General features: G+C 39.8%; 2 protein-coding genes across 2 annotated transcripts in view; one reads left to right on the forward strand and one right to left on the reverse strand.

Annotated features, from left to right (window-relative positions):
- The first annotated feature begins 2,628 nt into the window (after positions 1-2,628).
- LOC103900882 (ras-related C3 botulinum toxin substrate 1) lies at positions 2,629-10,391 on the forward strand. The gene is made up of 5 exons (XM_019472679.1): positions 2,629-2,700; positions 3,408-3,525; positions 7,629-7,691; positions 8,450-8,609; positions 8,776-10,391. Exons 2-5 carry the CDS (start codon positions 3,433-3,435, stop codon positions 8,904-8,906), a joined length of 447 nt encoding a protein of 148 aa, XP_019328224.1. The 5' UTR covers positions 2,629-2,700; positions 3,408-3,432; the 3' UTR covers positions 8,907-10,391.
- A 667-nt stretch (positions 10,392-11,058) lies between these two features.
- DAGLB (diacylglycerol lipase beta) overlaps positions 11,059-16,614 on the reverse strand; it is a 17,781-nt gene continuing 12,225 nt past the window's right edge. Inside the window, exons 17-18 of the mRNA XM_009281668.1 lie at positions 15,267-15,520; positions 11,059-12,361 (exon numbers count right to left, since the gene is read on the reverse strand). Of these exons, the coding sequence (XP_009279943.1) occupies positions 12,169-12,361; positions 15,267-15,520 (447 nt within the window). The 3' untranslated portion in view covers positions 11,059-12,168. The remainder of the gene's footprint in view (positions 12,362-15,266; positions 15,521-16,614) is intronic.

Consider the following 16,614-nt stretch of genomic DNA (forward strand, 5'->3'; position numbering starts at 1 on the left):
TTCTTGATTGCTGCTGAAAATGTTGAGTTCAACATTAATTTGTTAGAAGCTTAAATTACCTGTACCGAACTTACTGGAAAATGAAGCATCAGACCAAACAGGTTCTGGAAGTGTGAGAACATGTAGCCTTTGCACCTCAAGAAGTTTCCCAAAGATTCTGGGTTTTGCTCCTCTCCGTATTTTGAAGGTTTTCATGTTTGTCCTTTATAAGTTGGACCAGTGTAGCCTGCTTTACAGTGTTGTAAGTGCAATTTAGCAGTGTATTCAAATTGATCTGATAGCTCAGGGAGCTAAAATAGCAAGTTGTCCTTATGGGGGAGGTGGATTGAATAGCTTTCCTTAACTCCTTGTTCTGGCTTGTTACAGAGTCAATGAGTGCTAGTGCAAGAGATAAGATGGGATCTCTTCTTTTGACAGCTGTTAAATTAGCTGCACTGTGTTGTTATACTGCTCCCCAGTTCTTTCCCACAGAAGTTTTTGAGTGGTAATTCCCTCTCCTACTTTTAAGCACAAGTATATCTCAAGCCTGTTACTACAGGAAAATGTTCAAAGATTGTACTTATCAAGAATAGAATTAAATGTCCCCTTTTTGTTGTTGTTACAGCTTGGTAAAAGGAATTTATTTGCTGAAAGGAAAAAAAAAAATCTCAGACTGTGCAAGGAGCTGGCATCTTGTTTCCTTAGAAGCAGGTGTGAAAAGTAGTGTGGAAAACTGCATGGTATGATCAGAGAGAGTTGCAGCAGATGGGGTGTTATGCTAGGTGTCAGCTCAGAAACATAAATTACAATTAAAAAATGGCAGGTAGGATAAAATCCTAGATAATCTTGCACACTGAAGCAACTCTTTCCGTAGCTCAAGCATTTAAGGTAATGTTGTCAGATGCTGCTATCAAATAACTTCTTGGGCTAATGCAGTATCAAACTGCTTAAAGTTTAATGCAGAGACTTATTACAGATTGAGCTACCACATACACAGCAACTTATGGTTGTGACAAAGTTCAAATTTGCTTAACCTGCCTTAATTGTGAGTCACTAGGTAAGGCTGGTTGGTTAATGTTGAGTGTTAAATAATTTTAAATAACATTTTGAAGATGGTCTTTGGTAAAGTGAAGGGATGGTCCACATGCTTCCAAACTGAGAGAAGAAATGCAATGATTTAAGTGAAAGATACATAGTAAAATTCAGATATGAATACCTCAGAATGTTTGCAGCTGGAGAGCTAGTAAGCCCTTGACTAAAGCTTGTTTCTGCAAGGTTTTTTTTCTTCTGCAAAAGCGAAAGGATAATAGGATATTTTTAGCAATAGCATTTGGTTCTTGGGTTGGGTTTGTGTTTTGTTTTTTAAATATTAACTGTAGTTCTAGACTAAAACTTTAACGAGTTCCTTCAGCTTGTGAAGATTTAGTTCAGGAGGCTCGTGAGTCAAACCTAATACTAATCGCAAGATTATATGTGTAAGTACAGCAAGGTTTCAAAGTTACTGCTGTCTTGCTTTGAGCAAATCGTTGTAGTGATAAAACATCTGCAAGACGACACAGTTTTCCTTGCATGGGAGTTTGTTTGAGAAGAGTGATTGGGAAGACTGTAAGGCTGTCTGGGCATTATCGCTTTTGAGGAACTAGTTGCACACTCACCTCTGGAATCTCTCGCACTGTTAAAGGATTATGCACCTCAAGTGAGAGAAGCCAGCATGGGAACCAGTCTGCAGTGTCAGAAACACTCTTTGCAGAGTCTATTTTAAAAAAGAAATATGGTCCAATTTAAAGTTTTCCAACCCTTTAATTGAAACTGTAACAAAAATTCAATTGTGTCATTAATCTAACGTTTGACTCTAGATAAGATGTGGGGAGAGTGGAGAGGGAAGGAGCTGGCTGCTAGAGTTTTGAAGGAAACCTGCAACAGAACCTTGTCCTGCCACTGTTTGAAGCTGTTCAGAATTAGATCTGTGGGGAAAAGTTCAGTGTTCCAAGTTCTCCGATATTGGAGTGTAACTTACATACATTTTATAATTTTATATAGTTTTATAACTTATATATGTACTATAAATCAGTTTATGAAATGTTTGAAAAGTTGATGAATGTGTGCAGGGAGTCATCTTGCAATAGCAATAAATACTGTGAGGATTATAATTTGTATTTGTTCCTCAAATACTCAAAAGTAACAATGTGTTGAGAAATTATACTTTTCAAGCTTTTTCAAACTTATGTGAAAGTATACCATTTTCTGGAAAAGATAACAGTTTTGGAATTGTGTAAAGGGTATCTGGAAATACTTTTCAAGTTTTCTTTTAATTTCAGGGAGTTGGAATAAGGCGGTCTTGATGAGTATTCAGTCAGGTGACTAGCAGATGTTAGTAGTCTTATTAATACTTGTGATTTTTTTTGTCTAAAGACTAACAAAATTTGGTAACTTACCACTTCACAAAATGGATGTTTATATTAGGTGTGGTTTTGTTGCCAGTAATCTTAAGGCTACTGTCTACTGGCTGTTTTCCTGCACAATAGTGACTACTGACACTCAGTTGTTCCTTAGATGACTGGATGTGATCAGTCTTCTTCCCTAAAAGGAGTATTATTTCTCATTATTCAAGATGAATGTTTTTTACATGCGAACTTTCTCTTTTTACAGTGCTGTAGGTAAAACATGCCTACTCATCAGTTACACAACCAATGCATTTCCTGGAGAATATATACCCACTGTGTAAGTACTTATAAAATCCTTAAAACTCATTTATGTCAACTTCTCTGTGCTTACTGCCATTCCAGATTCCTTATTTGATTTGTTTGAATTGGCTGCAAGCACCCTTCAGTTTATCTTAAACGTTTAACTGAGTTTCTGGGTGTGTGTAAGGAGAAGTACTTTAGGTTTTTACTGCTTAGCACAGTCATACCAGTGGTTTTGTTCATGCTCCATCAGTTTTGCCTCTCTCTGCTCACTAGGCCTAGCTTATTAGGGACTAACACTTACTAACATTTTATCAGATGCTATTCTCTTTTAAAATGTGTTATGAATTATATTAAAGATAGAAATAATAAGCAGTCCCAAGGATGAACAGCTTGTAAAACATCGTATCGTAGTCAGAAAGAGTTGGTTTACGTAACTAGAGATTTTTTTTTTGTTCCTTCCACTTTTTGTGCTACTGCCAATCCTGTGCTAAGCCAGCCACAGCTCTATAGCTCCTCAGGCGTGATTGTGGGGATTAATTTATTTTGGTGCTTCCCATTTTCTTGCATGTAACGATTTGTCAGTATCGGTATTAGTGTAGTTCTCTTTTGTTTCTGGGGAGCAGAAGGATGCAATAAAAATGTTTCCTTTTGTAGTGTTCCCAATTAGGACTCTGTAGGAAAAGGTCCTTGGGTGCCCTATTTTACTGCAAGCTAATGCAGCTAACTTTCTTTATTTTTTAGTTTTGACAACTACTCTGCTAATGTAATGGTTGATGGAAAACCGGTCAATCTGGGTTTGTGGGATACAGCTGGTCAAGAGGACTATGACAGACTACGTCCACTCTCTTATCCGCAAACAGTAAGCACTACAGTGTGAAACTACAGTGAATCTGTACAGCTTTGTCTAACATAAAGGTTTTTTCTTTTTGAACATATGGCCAACATTGTCACATCTGGAGTTGTATTTATTAGTAACAGTGACTTGTTGCAAGCTACCTTCCTTCATCCTACGTGCTGTGGCTGTAATATTATAATCTTTGATGTGTGTACAGTTGTACAAATGTTAAAGTCTTTGTGCTTGTGTATTTGCGTGCACCGATATGTTTTGGCTTTTGTGTAGTTGCAGCCTGAGAATGAACTAGAATGCTTGTTTTAAAACAAGAAAAAACCAGCCCATCCCCAAAAAACCCAAACCAAAACAAAAAACCTCTGGGTGAATAGTCCCATCAGCTAGTCCATTGATTTTAAGGTTAGCATGCCTGCCAAGAGCAGGGTTTGTTTTTGTTTTTTGGCGTGATGTTTGGCTGCAACCTGACACTGTCACTGCTAAGCACTTGATATTGTTTAGTCTCTGTGAAGATGTTCTAAATGTGAAAGGGGCAGTACTGAATGAAGATATTACTGGTATTGACAGAGGGTGGGTCAGAGCTTTCAAATATACTTAAGCCCGTGGCCATTTTATTACTTACTGTAGTTTGTGCTATAACATAAATACAAATGTGCTTCTGTCTTCCATGCTTGCAACTGGTTAAGTCCTGTCTGCATGCCGCATCTTTCCTTGTATATGGAAAATGCTGAAGTAACCTGCTCTTTTCTTTCCAGTGGGACTTCAGCTACAGTTAATCTTTGTAGAGACTGGTTTTCTAGTCTCTTTAGAGCAGTTACTTTTATCTGGTGGAGCTGTGCTGTGAGTAAAGAAAGGTGGTAATTTGCAGGTTTTTTTGGCATTGATTACTGTTGTTGTTAACTGTCAGATATATATACTCAAGCGCTAATAATGTAAAATGCAAAATTGTTCCAGTTATTCTACAGCATAACTGCTCTCCTGAATAATGTGAATCTTATTTCATGAACTCTGGTGCTTTTTTAAGTAAACTGTCTTAATTCACAATTTTCCTTAATGCACTGCTCACTAACTCTTACAATTAGGCTTCCCCATCAGTTACGATACCCAAGATGGATGTGAACTTGCCAGTTGTAGGCAGCTCTAGTAGAAATGCCAGAAATATCTGCCTTTTCTAGGAAGAGAAACAATGGAAAGCTGTTTTTCACTAATATTTAGATATTTATAGGATACTTATGAGAACTTTAGCTTTGCTTAACATTGTAAAAATATTTTCAAAAATATCTCAGGGTAGAAAAAGATATGTTGAAAGATCATTCAGTAGTGTGAGAAGGCAGAGTTGTAAGGGAGAATATTGTTCCCCCCTTATGACAAAGGGACAGAATGCACGTGCAGGTTTTTGACCTGCTAAAATAACCGTTGCTTTCTGATAGACTGCAAAAGGATTCCATGTCAATCTAAGCATACTTTTGGTAAAAAAATCTCTTCTGTACAAGCATGTATAAATATTAAGTAAAGGTTTGAAGTAGTTTCAGTTATTTGGATTGTTTTTTACAGCAGAAAATGAAACAGGGTGGCAAGTCTTGAACTTCTTATGAAGCAGTCTTCAGATTTCAGACTTGTGCAATATGTAGGGTTCATCATCACTTAAGGGACAAAAAAACCCCATGAAACTAACAAAAAGCACAGAGGAAGAGAACAGTGGAGCTGATGAAGCCTGACTTTTTTTAGGATCTGCATTCAGCTTCTTCCCTCCTTCACCATGCTATTTAAAACTCACCCCTCACATGTTCTTGTGGCCCTCTGTTTCCCTGTATGTGCACCTGAACTATGTTCTGGGCAAGGGGAAAGCAGGTATTGCTGATTACTTGGCCAATATGTGTGTCTTGATTAGCCACCCAGCAGTTCAACAGCTATTAACTTCACAGTAAGGACTTTGCCATAGTGGAGGCGTTAATTTGTATCTTTTTCCCTTATTAATCTTTTTTTTTTTCCTTAAAATACACAGGAATTTAATACCTTCTCCTGAATGTGTTTGAAATCTACCAGTATTTCAAAACATTTGGGGAAGGAAGAGGTTGGGACAGAAAAGGTGGTTAACTTTGTTTCCTCAGGAGAGCAAACAAAAAAGAAAATTAAGTTAGGAGGATGCTTTTCATGAGAGGTTTGCTCTTGCAAGTTTCCTCTGACAATGCAGATGGACATTTACAGGTTTATGGGGAAGTCTGGTGGTCTGCTCTGGGTGCAGGTAATTGGTTATGCTGAATTACAGGGCAGCGTCTCTCTTAGAAGAAAAGCCATGTTGTGAATATTTGTGAGCACAAATCGCTGACTGAGAACGTTTTCCCTTAAATCCATTTTAGGAGTAACTTTATCTCCTACTGTTATTAGGTTGGAGGAACCAATGGTAAGAATATATCTTCCAGTCTGACAGATCAACCTATTGCCGTATGTAAAACTTCAGTTCCAAGTTCTGTCATCTTGTCTTGCTTACGATAGTGATAAATTGGCCCCTATTTTTTAAACAACTACTTCTCTTGGAACTATCGAATTGCTAGATCTGAGAACTCTGTTACCAAAGAGTTGCCAAGACTAAACCTTTTCTTGCAAATAAAGAGTTTTTCCTCCTACTTATTAAGATTGGTAGTGTGCAAGACACCTGAAATCTTCAAATAATTCCTCACAGTTACACTGAATTTTTTGATCTCTGGAGGTAGTAAAGGAGAGAGTCTGCGTGATGTGCAAACTTCAGTCACCACAAACCTGCAGAATTGGAAAACAGAAGTAGTGGCCATAGTATCACGTTATTTGATGTTGTTTCTTTCTTCTTCTGGGACGCTGCTACGGAAACTTGTTGGGGTGATGCATGAACAACTGGGTTGCAAGTGCTTAGCAGTGCAGGTGTCAGACGCTGACCTAACAAAATGCCTTGAAATGCAGCACAATCAACTAACATTCTGAAACGCCCGATTCTAACACATTTGATACCAGAATAAGTACAGATGCAGAGGTAGGTTGGGGAAAGCTGGGCTTGTTTGAGATACTTACTGAGTTTTGGGTCATACAGCAAGATTATGATCTTCATCTGGTTAGACAGTGAAAATTAATTTTGTGGTTATTCTGAATGATTGTAGACTACAGTGTGTCATGTATGAAGCTCATACACTTTTTTGAAGTATGCTGTATGGCAGTTAGCGTAGCATTGCTCAAAAATGTTTTTACCTGCTCTTACTTACAATCTTTCTTTTGCCTTCAATTGAAAAGCAAGATACGCAAGATCCCTGAAAACCACTTTTCTTTCTGCTTTCTCATAACTTAGAAAGGGAAGGAGGGAGCTTCGAGGTTTTTAATACCCTTCTCAATCCTAATTTGGTTACAGAGAAATTCTGAAATCTTTTTATACTGACATTCAGGAGAAGTGACAGTTCTACAAGATTCTTCTGACTTGGGCATGGACGTAATAATTGTAGAAATTATCATTGTATGTTTTTTTTTAAATTCCATACTGTATATTTTGCCTTTGCAATTTAAGACTACTTTAGAGTAGTGTATTAATAGTATATTTGTATTTAAAAAAAATCGGCGCCAACGGTTAACACTTTGCATCATCCTATGAGTTACATGTCTTTCCAGGGTTAAATCACTTAGAGGTCTGCAAAGAGCATATGACCCCAATTCAGAAGCCAGTCTAATGACTCTTCATTGATTCCCGTGTTCGTCAAGGATCTGAAGTGTGGGGTTTTTTGGTTTCTTTTTGTTGTTTTTTTTCCTGACAGTCAGTGAGGGAGAAGAAATGACATTTAGGGAAAAAAGCTTGCAATGCAATGGTATTAGCGTTTCAGTTGCTGGCTACTGCAATAGCTGATTATAAACTCGATTACAATCTATTTGTTGTTGGTTCCCCCCCTTTGTGTCTGCTTGTAGCTGCCTGGGAATGGATTTCCCACTGGGAAAGCTACCTCTGATTGTCATGTGCAACTGTGTCATCGACCTTGCCTTTTGCAAGTGTGATATAGATGGCAGTGTGATACAGACACTGGTGATACTGGCCTTTTCATGGTGATGAGATTTCACAATGGTTGCTCTGCTGGGCTAACTTCTATCAACTTGTTTTGTAGGATGTCTTCTTAATCTGCTTTTCCCTTGTGAGTCCTGCTTCCTTTGAAAATGTCCGTGCTAAGGTAAGTAAAGCTGGTATCATTTTATTTCTCAGGGTTCAACATAGCGTTCACTTTACAGCAGTGTCTGGAAAATATTAGGTGGGGGTTTTTTTCTTAATTTTTTTTTGGCAGGCAATGTGAAATGTAGTTTGAAAAGGCAGAAATCCATTTGCCTAACTTCTAAGTCATGGAAGCTCAGGGCATGCAAAACAGATCTAAGTATGAATTGTTCCTTGATGCATTGATAGGATAACTGTAGCTTAAAGAGTTTTTGGCCAACAAGGTGCTAAGATCACAGACAGGAACTTTCCTTTTAATGCAATTTAAAGAAAAATATTAAACAAAAGCATGTAAAAATTAGGTGGATACCACTTGTTTCTTGGGTCAGCCAGCATTCTAGCACATGCTCTGCTACTGCTGTAGTCTTTCATGTCCTCGGACAACTCGGCTGTATGGCATTGTGGAGACTTCACAAATGAGAGGTGGTCCCACGGGTGGGGGAAGTGCAGATCAGGGCTCTTCCGGTGTGTGGAGAAAATACAGTCCTTAATAGGATAAATTTTTAGAGTATATGGAACTGCCTGTTGGCTTCATTAAAAATGTCTTGCAATTGTATGCTCTTTTTTTTAATAACGCCTTAATGGGGTCTTGCGTTCTCCTCTTTACTCTTTGACTGACTCTTGAAGTGTTGTGAAGGACGCTGAGCCTCTCAGTCATAACGTTTGAGAGCCTTCATGGAACTCTGCCCGCACACACAACCTACGCTGTTCTTTTCGCAGTGGTATCCTGAGGTGCGGCACCATTGCCCCAACACCCCCATCATTTTAGTGGGTACCAAACTCGATCTCCGGGATGATAAGGACACTATTGAAAAACTGAAGGAGAAGAAGCTGACTCCTATCACCTACCCACAGGGCCTGGCCATGGCAAAAGAGATCGGTATGAAGGCAACGGGGTTACTGTTGACTTGATCTAAATTTTGTTTGTGGAAGGTGTTGTACCTTAATTAAAATAAATGCCTGGCTTTTCTTGCGGAGTGAGCTAGAAGCAGTGCTGCTCTAACTGTGGAAGACTGCTTTGTAATTTGCCTTTTTGCTTTCCACAGGTGCAGTGAAATACCTAGAATGCTCAGCACTTACGCAGCGAGGCCTCAAGACAGTGTTTGATGAAGCTATCCGAGCAGTTCTGTGCCCCCCTCCTGTAAAGAAGAGGAAGAGAAAATGCCTGCTGCTGTAAACGTTACCCTCCCCCACCCACTCCAAACCCTGTGCTTTGCTCAAACAATGGAGCATTCACACTCAATGCCAAGTTTTTCTGTTATAAATTAGTTCTCTTCCATAAATTCTTGAACCAATCAACAATTTCACGGTTTCATTTGTTTAAAGTATGAAAGTTACCTTGCGTTCTTCTAAAAGCAAACTCCTGAAAAGACAAACCTATGTAAAGCCTTATTTTTAAAATCCTATTCTTGCTCAATTAAGTGTTGCCAAACTATCTGCTGAACTAAGTTGCATTGTGCTACAAACACTAAGCACTAAACTGTTTTTTAAAGATTCTTCTTGAAGATGACTCTAATTTCTGGTAGGAAATGCAAAAACACTTTCTAGTTTTTCACAGTAACAGTACTGTATAATTAGCAAAACACTGCACTCTAATGCGTTTTACTATTAAACGTTTTCTCAACCCCCAGTCATTGCACAGCATTGTGTATCGAACCTACATCTCTGACAATGACTGACACCCTCGAGTCACAGTGTAAAATGCTTTATCATTGGTAAGGGCTCGGTTGCAATCTAGTTCTTGCTGCTGTGATTGAAAAAAATAAATAAATAACTATTCTTACTGAAGTGTATCTAGTCCTTTTGACAGCGTTGTATTGTGATGGATAAATGAAATACTGGGTTGGGTCAAATGGTAGTGCCAGGTAGGATTTCGACACTGTACAGATGACTTACACAACACTGCCAGAGTAGCTGAAACTGAACTGACTTTTAGTGAGGCTGAAATTGGTCACCGTTTTCCCAGAGGTGCAGTAGTGGAAGAGAGGTTGGTGTTCATAGGTAAATTCCTTTGCCTTTCAAGTAAGGCATTCATTTAGGTACAACTTTGAACCAGTCATTCCCACAACTGTTGTGTAGTAAATGCTTTTGTTGTAGAATCTCTTCTTACTGAGCAATATAACTTGTATTTTAAAACCTTTCTGATTGATAGAAATTTGCTCGCTTTTTTTTTTTAATTAGAGTAGAATGTTCAAGCATATCCTCCCGATTTTCCTGTATTTTCTGATCCAGTAAGTTATATGCTTTCTGAGGAGCTTTTAGGCTATTAACTAGGTGTAAAAATCATGTGAAGCAGCTTTACACATTTTGGTAATTTTTATATTTTAAACCTCTATAAACCTTCTCAACTATCACTATTTGCCAGCTATCCCCACCACTGTAACATTACTAATTGCAGACAAGTGTTCTTTATGTCACTACATGTACATGTGCAGCATAGATTAAGTAACGGTAACTTGGGTCTGTGAGGTTCTGTAAATTAGTGCTAATGTTCTGTACGTTCTAAACCGGCAGGAATACAATGTGGAACGACGGCCTTTCAACCACTAAAGCAAAATTTAAAAATAAAAGTTGCAAAATGGTGAAGTTTTTACATTGATCTTTTTTTGCTAATATTAGCAGTATGTTTTGCATGTATGACTTAATAAATCCTTGAATCACATGTGTGGGAATGTTTGAGTTTCTGAGCAGTTCTTGTACCACTGTGAGTAAATGTTCTTCCTCCAGTGCCAACAGCAGCGTGGTGTACTTGTCTCCTCAGGCTGTTGCAGTGGTGCCCTGATGTAAAGAACCAGAATTAAATACAGTACTTGGCAACACTTCTTCAGAGGCCTTGCATTATCATTTGAGTTGTTAACTAGCACCCACTGCTGCTTATGCAATGTTTTAAAGCTGCTGACAACCAGGGGAAAAAATACCTGTTTCATTCTATTGTGTGCAAACAAAATGTTTTTCCTCTAAAAGAGTTACTTACTTTAACAGTTTGTAAAATGGTGGCTCTGGCACAGTACGGTTTGTGCTTAAATGCCTCAGCTTTTAGCTTTTTAAAATTATAGCCATGCTATAAGCTGTCTCCAGGGTAGTAGCAAGCAAGCCTGCTGCTCTTCCCCTCTCCCCAGGGGCTAGCCTTGTTCCCTGGGAGGTGGTGGGTGACACGGCGGTACCCTGAAAACAGCAGCACCACTGCCAGCTGCTCGAGGAGGCAGCAGGCCCTAGGCCTTCCACTGTTGGTGGTGACTTACCGTGCTGCGCAGCATCTAGCTCTTTCAACAGCTATAAACTAGTAACTTTTGTTGCACCCAGCATACCTGAACATAAAAAGACAGGTTTTTAGAGTGCATTTTATTTTGTCTCCATATTGAGTATCACAGCAAGAACATTCACACAGTTATTCTCAACCACGTCATATTACTTTTACTTATTTCTATCAATTTTTTTTTAATAAGAAATGCTGCTGAGCTTTTAAAAAAAATTAAAATAGTTGCATACTAAAAACAAGGAATCCACTTTTTTAAAATCAGTACAACTGGTTACACATTTTTAGCAGAATTAGATCAGTGCTCTTGGTAGTCAGATCTAGAGCTAGTGACTAAGATGATGCCAGGGCATGAACAGTATTTTTTTTTCCTTCTCATTAAGTAGTTATAATATTAGTTTAGTTTAAAACCAATAAAAGTAATCATGTGGATCAACAAATACAAAAGACGGGTAGATTAAAGAATATTGCACATGTCTGTCCAAGCAGCATTTAAGCACAACACTCCCCCTGCCCCCCACGGTACTACCCCAACCTGTAAGAAAAATAGTGCAATCACTCAGAACTGCCTGATTAACCCCCCCGGGGGGCAGGGGGGGCCTGCCCGCACACTGCCGCCCGCACACTGCTGCCCACCGCAGACTGGGTCACTTACCCGCCTCCAGCCACTGCGATGGCGCAGCCCTCCCGCACTGCGGCGTTGCTGTCATAGCGCTCCTTCCGCACAACGCCCTCCAGGCTTTGCAAAGGGCAGTCACAGGGCGCTAAGACAACCGCGCAAAGGGACTTTGAAGCAGAATGGGATTTATTTTTTTTAAGGTCTGACAGGGCGCTGCTCCAATGCGTAGGCCAAGCTGGTCTCACACACTCATTTTGGTCAAGTATTCAGTTGACGCCTCGGCTCTCGTGCACCAGCGTACACAGGCTTAGCTAGACCTTGTCATACTCTTCCATTTTGTAAAAGCTCAACCGTCAGCGTAACTGCAGCATCTGTGCTTTAACCAGCAAACCACTACTCGAGGTCACTGCAGAGGCAATGGCATTAGGGCCTTGTTTATTTTATGCAATGTGAGAAAAGTACTGAAATCCACTTAAGTAGGAAAGTGGAATGACTGTGTCCCAAATACTTGAAACCTGCAATTAAAAAACCCCAAACAAAACGCCACACCTCTTTGAGCAATGGTTACACTACATTGGTGTTACATTCTCTTGTTTGACAAGAAATACAAGATCCATGTTCCTGAGACAAACTGTTCAGAGCTTTGAGCACAACATCTGGCATGTGGTCCGTTATCATCTTGGGACTTATTAAAATGCTGCTGAAGACTGTTTCGTTTGACCATCTTGCCGTATATTTAATATCTGAAGAGCACAACCTAAAAAAAAAAAAAAAAAAAACACAGAAAAAAAAAAAAAACACCACCCTAGACAACCCCCAAGCTCTCCAATAAAAAAGTAATTTTTATCTTTACCACACAAAGACTTTGAAATACATTTGCCTGGCAAATAATATAGCTTATTCATCCAGTCTATTACACAAGTCAGGTAAGTCCAGTCCTTGATATGCTGAGTGCACCAGAAGGTGCTAAAAGAAATGAATATGCCCCAATTTGAGTACAATGAAAGCTCTTGCTGATCACACTGTGTATCACAGAGCCTTCAATTCCTTAAGTTTCTTTCCAGGTGCTCTAGAAATTGCTATGTTCATATTTGAGTTGCATTTGGGAACAGAAAACAAAACTATTGGTTTTAATTGCCGTATATAATATCTGAAGAGCACAACCTAAAAAAAAAAAAAAGACCACCTCACAAGCAGACTGTCAGAACTGATGCCAAGCCTGAAACAGACAACCTGGAGACTTCTGACCTTGCTCAGGGAGGAACTGGAACCTTCTCACAGCAGGAAGGTGGGCTCCCAAAGAGCTACAGTTCTGACCTTCAGGAAACAGCTGGAAACGCTGCCATTAAATGGCCCTGAAGGCAGAACTACGCCAAATTATATTGCCTCACAAGCAGACTGTCAGAACTGATGCCAAGCCTGAAACAGACAACCTGGAGACTTCTGACCTTGCTCAGGGAGGAACTGGAACCTTCTCACAGCAGGAAGGTGGGCTCCCAAAGAGCTACAGTTCTGACCTTCAGGAAACAGCTGGAAACGCTGCCATTAAATGGCCCTGAAGGCAGAACTACGCCAAATTATATTGTGCCTTAACAGTGAAAGAAGCTATTAAACAATCCTGCTCAAAGAAACGCAAAATACAGTCCGAGCAGAGGGGGATGAGGGGTTAAGCACTGCACATTCACACGGTTAATGTCAAATTTAGGGAATAAGTCACACTGGTATCAGGAGACTAGACACTAGATTTAATGCTGCACATATGATGTATTTAGGATTTTATTTTACAGAACGGTACATGATGGGGGCTCTTGCGTGCTAGTCCAATTAAGAAAAAACATGATTAACTGCTGTGCTGTGGAGTAAATGAAGGAAAAGAAATGAACTCAATGAAGGAGAGCAGCCATTGAGAAAACCTGCCAGGTCACAGGCGTTAAAGTATCTAACTTGTAAAACCAGTATTAAAATCATTAAATGTTAAAGATGTGAAGCTTAAATAAAATACTAATCTAGTGAACGGGAGGAAAAAAAGTGGATTTCTTCTCTAGCCCTTTTCTTCCCTCTTCTGTAAGGTACAGATTTTTTTTTTTTCTTCTGTATGATGGTCTTGTGCAAGTTACAGATGCTCTTTTTTCTGTTTCAGAATGAAACCAGGGAGGATAGCAAGTACTATCTAGCCTGTGGGCTGTTTCAGGTTGTTTTGTCTAAAAAAACCAGCATCAACAAAACACAAACACCCCCCCCCAACCACAACATTGCCCCAGCAAAACCACAATCCTCACCCTTCCAGCAGTTTCAGCTTTTCTGATGTCTTTGTCTCACTTTCCTGCGTCCACAAAAAAGCACCGAAGGACGGGAAACCAGAGGCTGCATGGGCACACTGGTTACTGGTGCGACTGGACCTCTCCAGTCTGGCCCAGCCAGTTTATGGGCAATATTTTACCTCCTTCCTCTAGCCCTCTTCCCTCTTCTGTAAGGTACAGATTTTTTTTTTTTCTTCTGTATGATGGTCAAGTTACAGATGCTCTTTTTTCTGTTTCAGAATGAAACCGAAACCGATAGCAAGTACTATCTAGCCTGTGGGCTGTTTCAGGTTGTTTTGTCTAAAAAAACCAGCATCAACAAAACACAAACACCCCCCCCCAACCACAACATTGCCCCAGCAAAACCACAATCCTCACCCTTCCAGCAGTTTCAGCTTTTCTGATGTCTTTGTCTCACTTTCCTGCGTCCACAAAAAAGCACCGAAGGACGGGAAACCAGAGGCTGCATGGGCACACTGGTTACTGGTGCGACTGGACCTCTCCAGTCTGGCCCAGCCAGTTTATGGGCAATATTTTACCTCCTTCTCATCACCAATGTTCATGTGACTACTCAATAACTAGGTGTTTTGTTATCACTTCACCACTACCAGGACTGTGCAAGTTACAGATGCTCTTATTTCTGTTTCAGAATGAAACCAGGGAGGATAGCAAGTACTATCTAGCCTGTGGGCTGTTTCAGGTTGTTTTGTCTAAAAAAACCAGCATCAACAAAACACAAACACCCCCCCCCAACCACAACATTGCCCCAGCAAAACCACAATCCTCACCCTTCCAGCAGTTTCAGCTTTTCTGATGTCTTTGTCTCACTTTCCTGCGTCCACAAAAAAGCACCGAAGGACGGGAAACCAGAGGCTGCATGGGCACACTGGTTACTGGTGCGACTGGACCTCTCCAGTCTGGCCCAGCCAGTTTATGGGCAATATTTTACCTCCTTCTCATCACCAATGTTCATGTGACTACTCAATAACTAGGTGTTTTGTTATCACTTCACCACTACCAGGACATAAGACTGCAATATCTGCAGTCTCGGGTAGGAACTGCGGCATGCCAGAGCTGAACTTAAGTCTTACTGTTTAAAATCATCACTTGAGCACATGCAACATATGGGCAGAACAAGGCACGCAGGCAGGAAGAGAAACAGTTCCCAGGGCTTTAAGCGAAACAGAAAGCAGCAGGGAGGCACAGAATAAAAACTGAAATGCTAGCTAATGTGTAATAACCAAAGATGGGTATTGGAGATGCAGATGAGAAGCAGAGCTGGAAACGTGTACTTTGTAAGTGAGAAGCAGCTTTAAGTAGATTTTAGGAAAACAAGACACTGGTATTTGTTATTCTACTTACCTCCTAGAGCTGGATTCTTCTACAATGTGAATAATCTTTCCAGGAAGATACAGATGGGGATACTGAGGCGGTGAATTTAAGTGCGATTCATCCTCAAGGGCATTGTATGAAGGTGACCGATGAACCATTAAACTCTCCTCAGCTAGAAGTGGCTGGGTGAGGGCATCGTGGTTTCTACCATCCAGCTCAGTTGGGAAGTTATCTGGATCTCCTCCAAATACTTCGTACCAGCACCCACGCAGCAAAATCTGGTACTGAATTCAGAAAGAAAAACAGTCAAATTGAGGTTTGGCATTTCTTCAAGTAACTTATTCCAGTCATGTGCTTGCACGCACATCATCTGAAACTACAATTAAAAGATTAAAAATGACTGTATGCACATGCTCCCCAAACTTTTTGTTTGATAAAATCTCCTTACGGAATTTTCCCCACAGTAATATCTATTTCATCGATATCTAACCCAAGCCACTAGGTAACACTACAGAAAACATTAGTCTTTACCAGTTGAATTATTCTGGGTGGATTCTGCGCTGCAGATTTAAGTTTTCTTGCACCTGTAACTTCTGTCTTGTCATCTTTTTCTGTATTTACGACATCACCCAGGCCCTCTACATAACTCCTGATCCTGGGACTACATGGAAACCTTGTGAGTACAGCAGATTTAATTTTAGATGTTCAGAAATGGCAGTTTTGAATCTTTAAGCCACTCCTCCATACCTCCAGTATCATCTTGCCTGACACCACACTATTCCAGCACTTTCAAAACTGTTTCTCACTAACAGTAAAAAGAAAAGGTAAGCAATTAACACCATAAGAGAGAAATATTTGCTTTCCAAATGAATTCTGAAGGTAAAATTTAAATAAAACCACTAATTTGTTTACTTATTGATACTAAATGGTTATTAAAGTAAGTAATTTTACTGATTTTTCATAATTTTAGCTGGTTTGTTTGGTTTTTTTTGTTTTTTCTTTCATTTTTTAATAGTTTCCTTTATCAGCAAAACTAGCAAACAGATCATTTCAGGTCTTGGATGTTGTGCACGGATATCTTCCAGGTCTTGTTGAATATTAAGTTCCAACAAGACAGCTTTATAGGATAAGAGGCTAACACAAGTGTCACTGAATTAAAAACAAATACTTTTGTTCCAAAACTGTCCTGGTTTTGGCTGGGGTAGAGTTAATTTTCTTCCTAGTAGCTGGTACAGTTCTGTGTTTTGGATTTAGGATGAGAATAATGTTGATAACACACCGATGTTTTAGTTGTTGCTAAGCAGTGCTTACATTAGTCAAGGACTTCCCATGCCCTGCCAGCGAGAAGCCGGGAGGGGGCACAGCCAGGACAGCTGAC

This window comes from Aptenodytes forsteri, unplaced genomic scaffold, assembly GCF_000699145.1.
Source record: "Aptenodytes forsteri isolate BGI_AS27 unplaced genomic scaffold, ASM69914v1 Scaffold84, whole genome shotgun sequence".
In the NCBI taxonomy this organism is placed as follows: domain Eukaryota; kingdom Metazoa; phylum Chordata; class Aves; order Sphenisciformes; family Spheniscidae; genus Aptenodytes; species Aptenodytes forsteri.

Excerpts from the sequence above, each read along its gene's own strand:
- LOC103900882 (XM_019472679.1), top strand. The coding sequence starts at position 3,433 with ATGGTTGATGGAAAACCGGTCAATCTGGGTTTGTGGGATACAGCTGGT. Across the intron at positions 7,692-8,449 it reads TTGAAAATGTCCGTGCTAAG|TGGTATCCTGAGGTGCGGCA; the intron begins GTAAGTAAAGCT and ends TTCTTTTCGCAG. Across the intron at positions 8,610-8,775 it reads GGCCATGGCAAAAGAGATCG|GTGCAGTGAAATACCTAGAA; the intron begins GTATGAAGGCAA and ends TGCTTTCCACAG.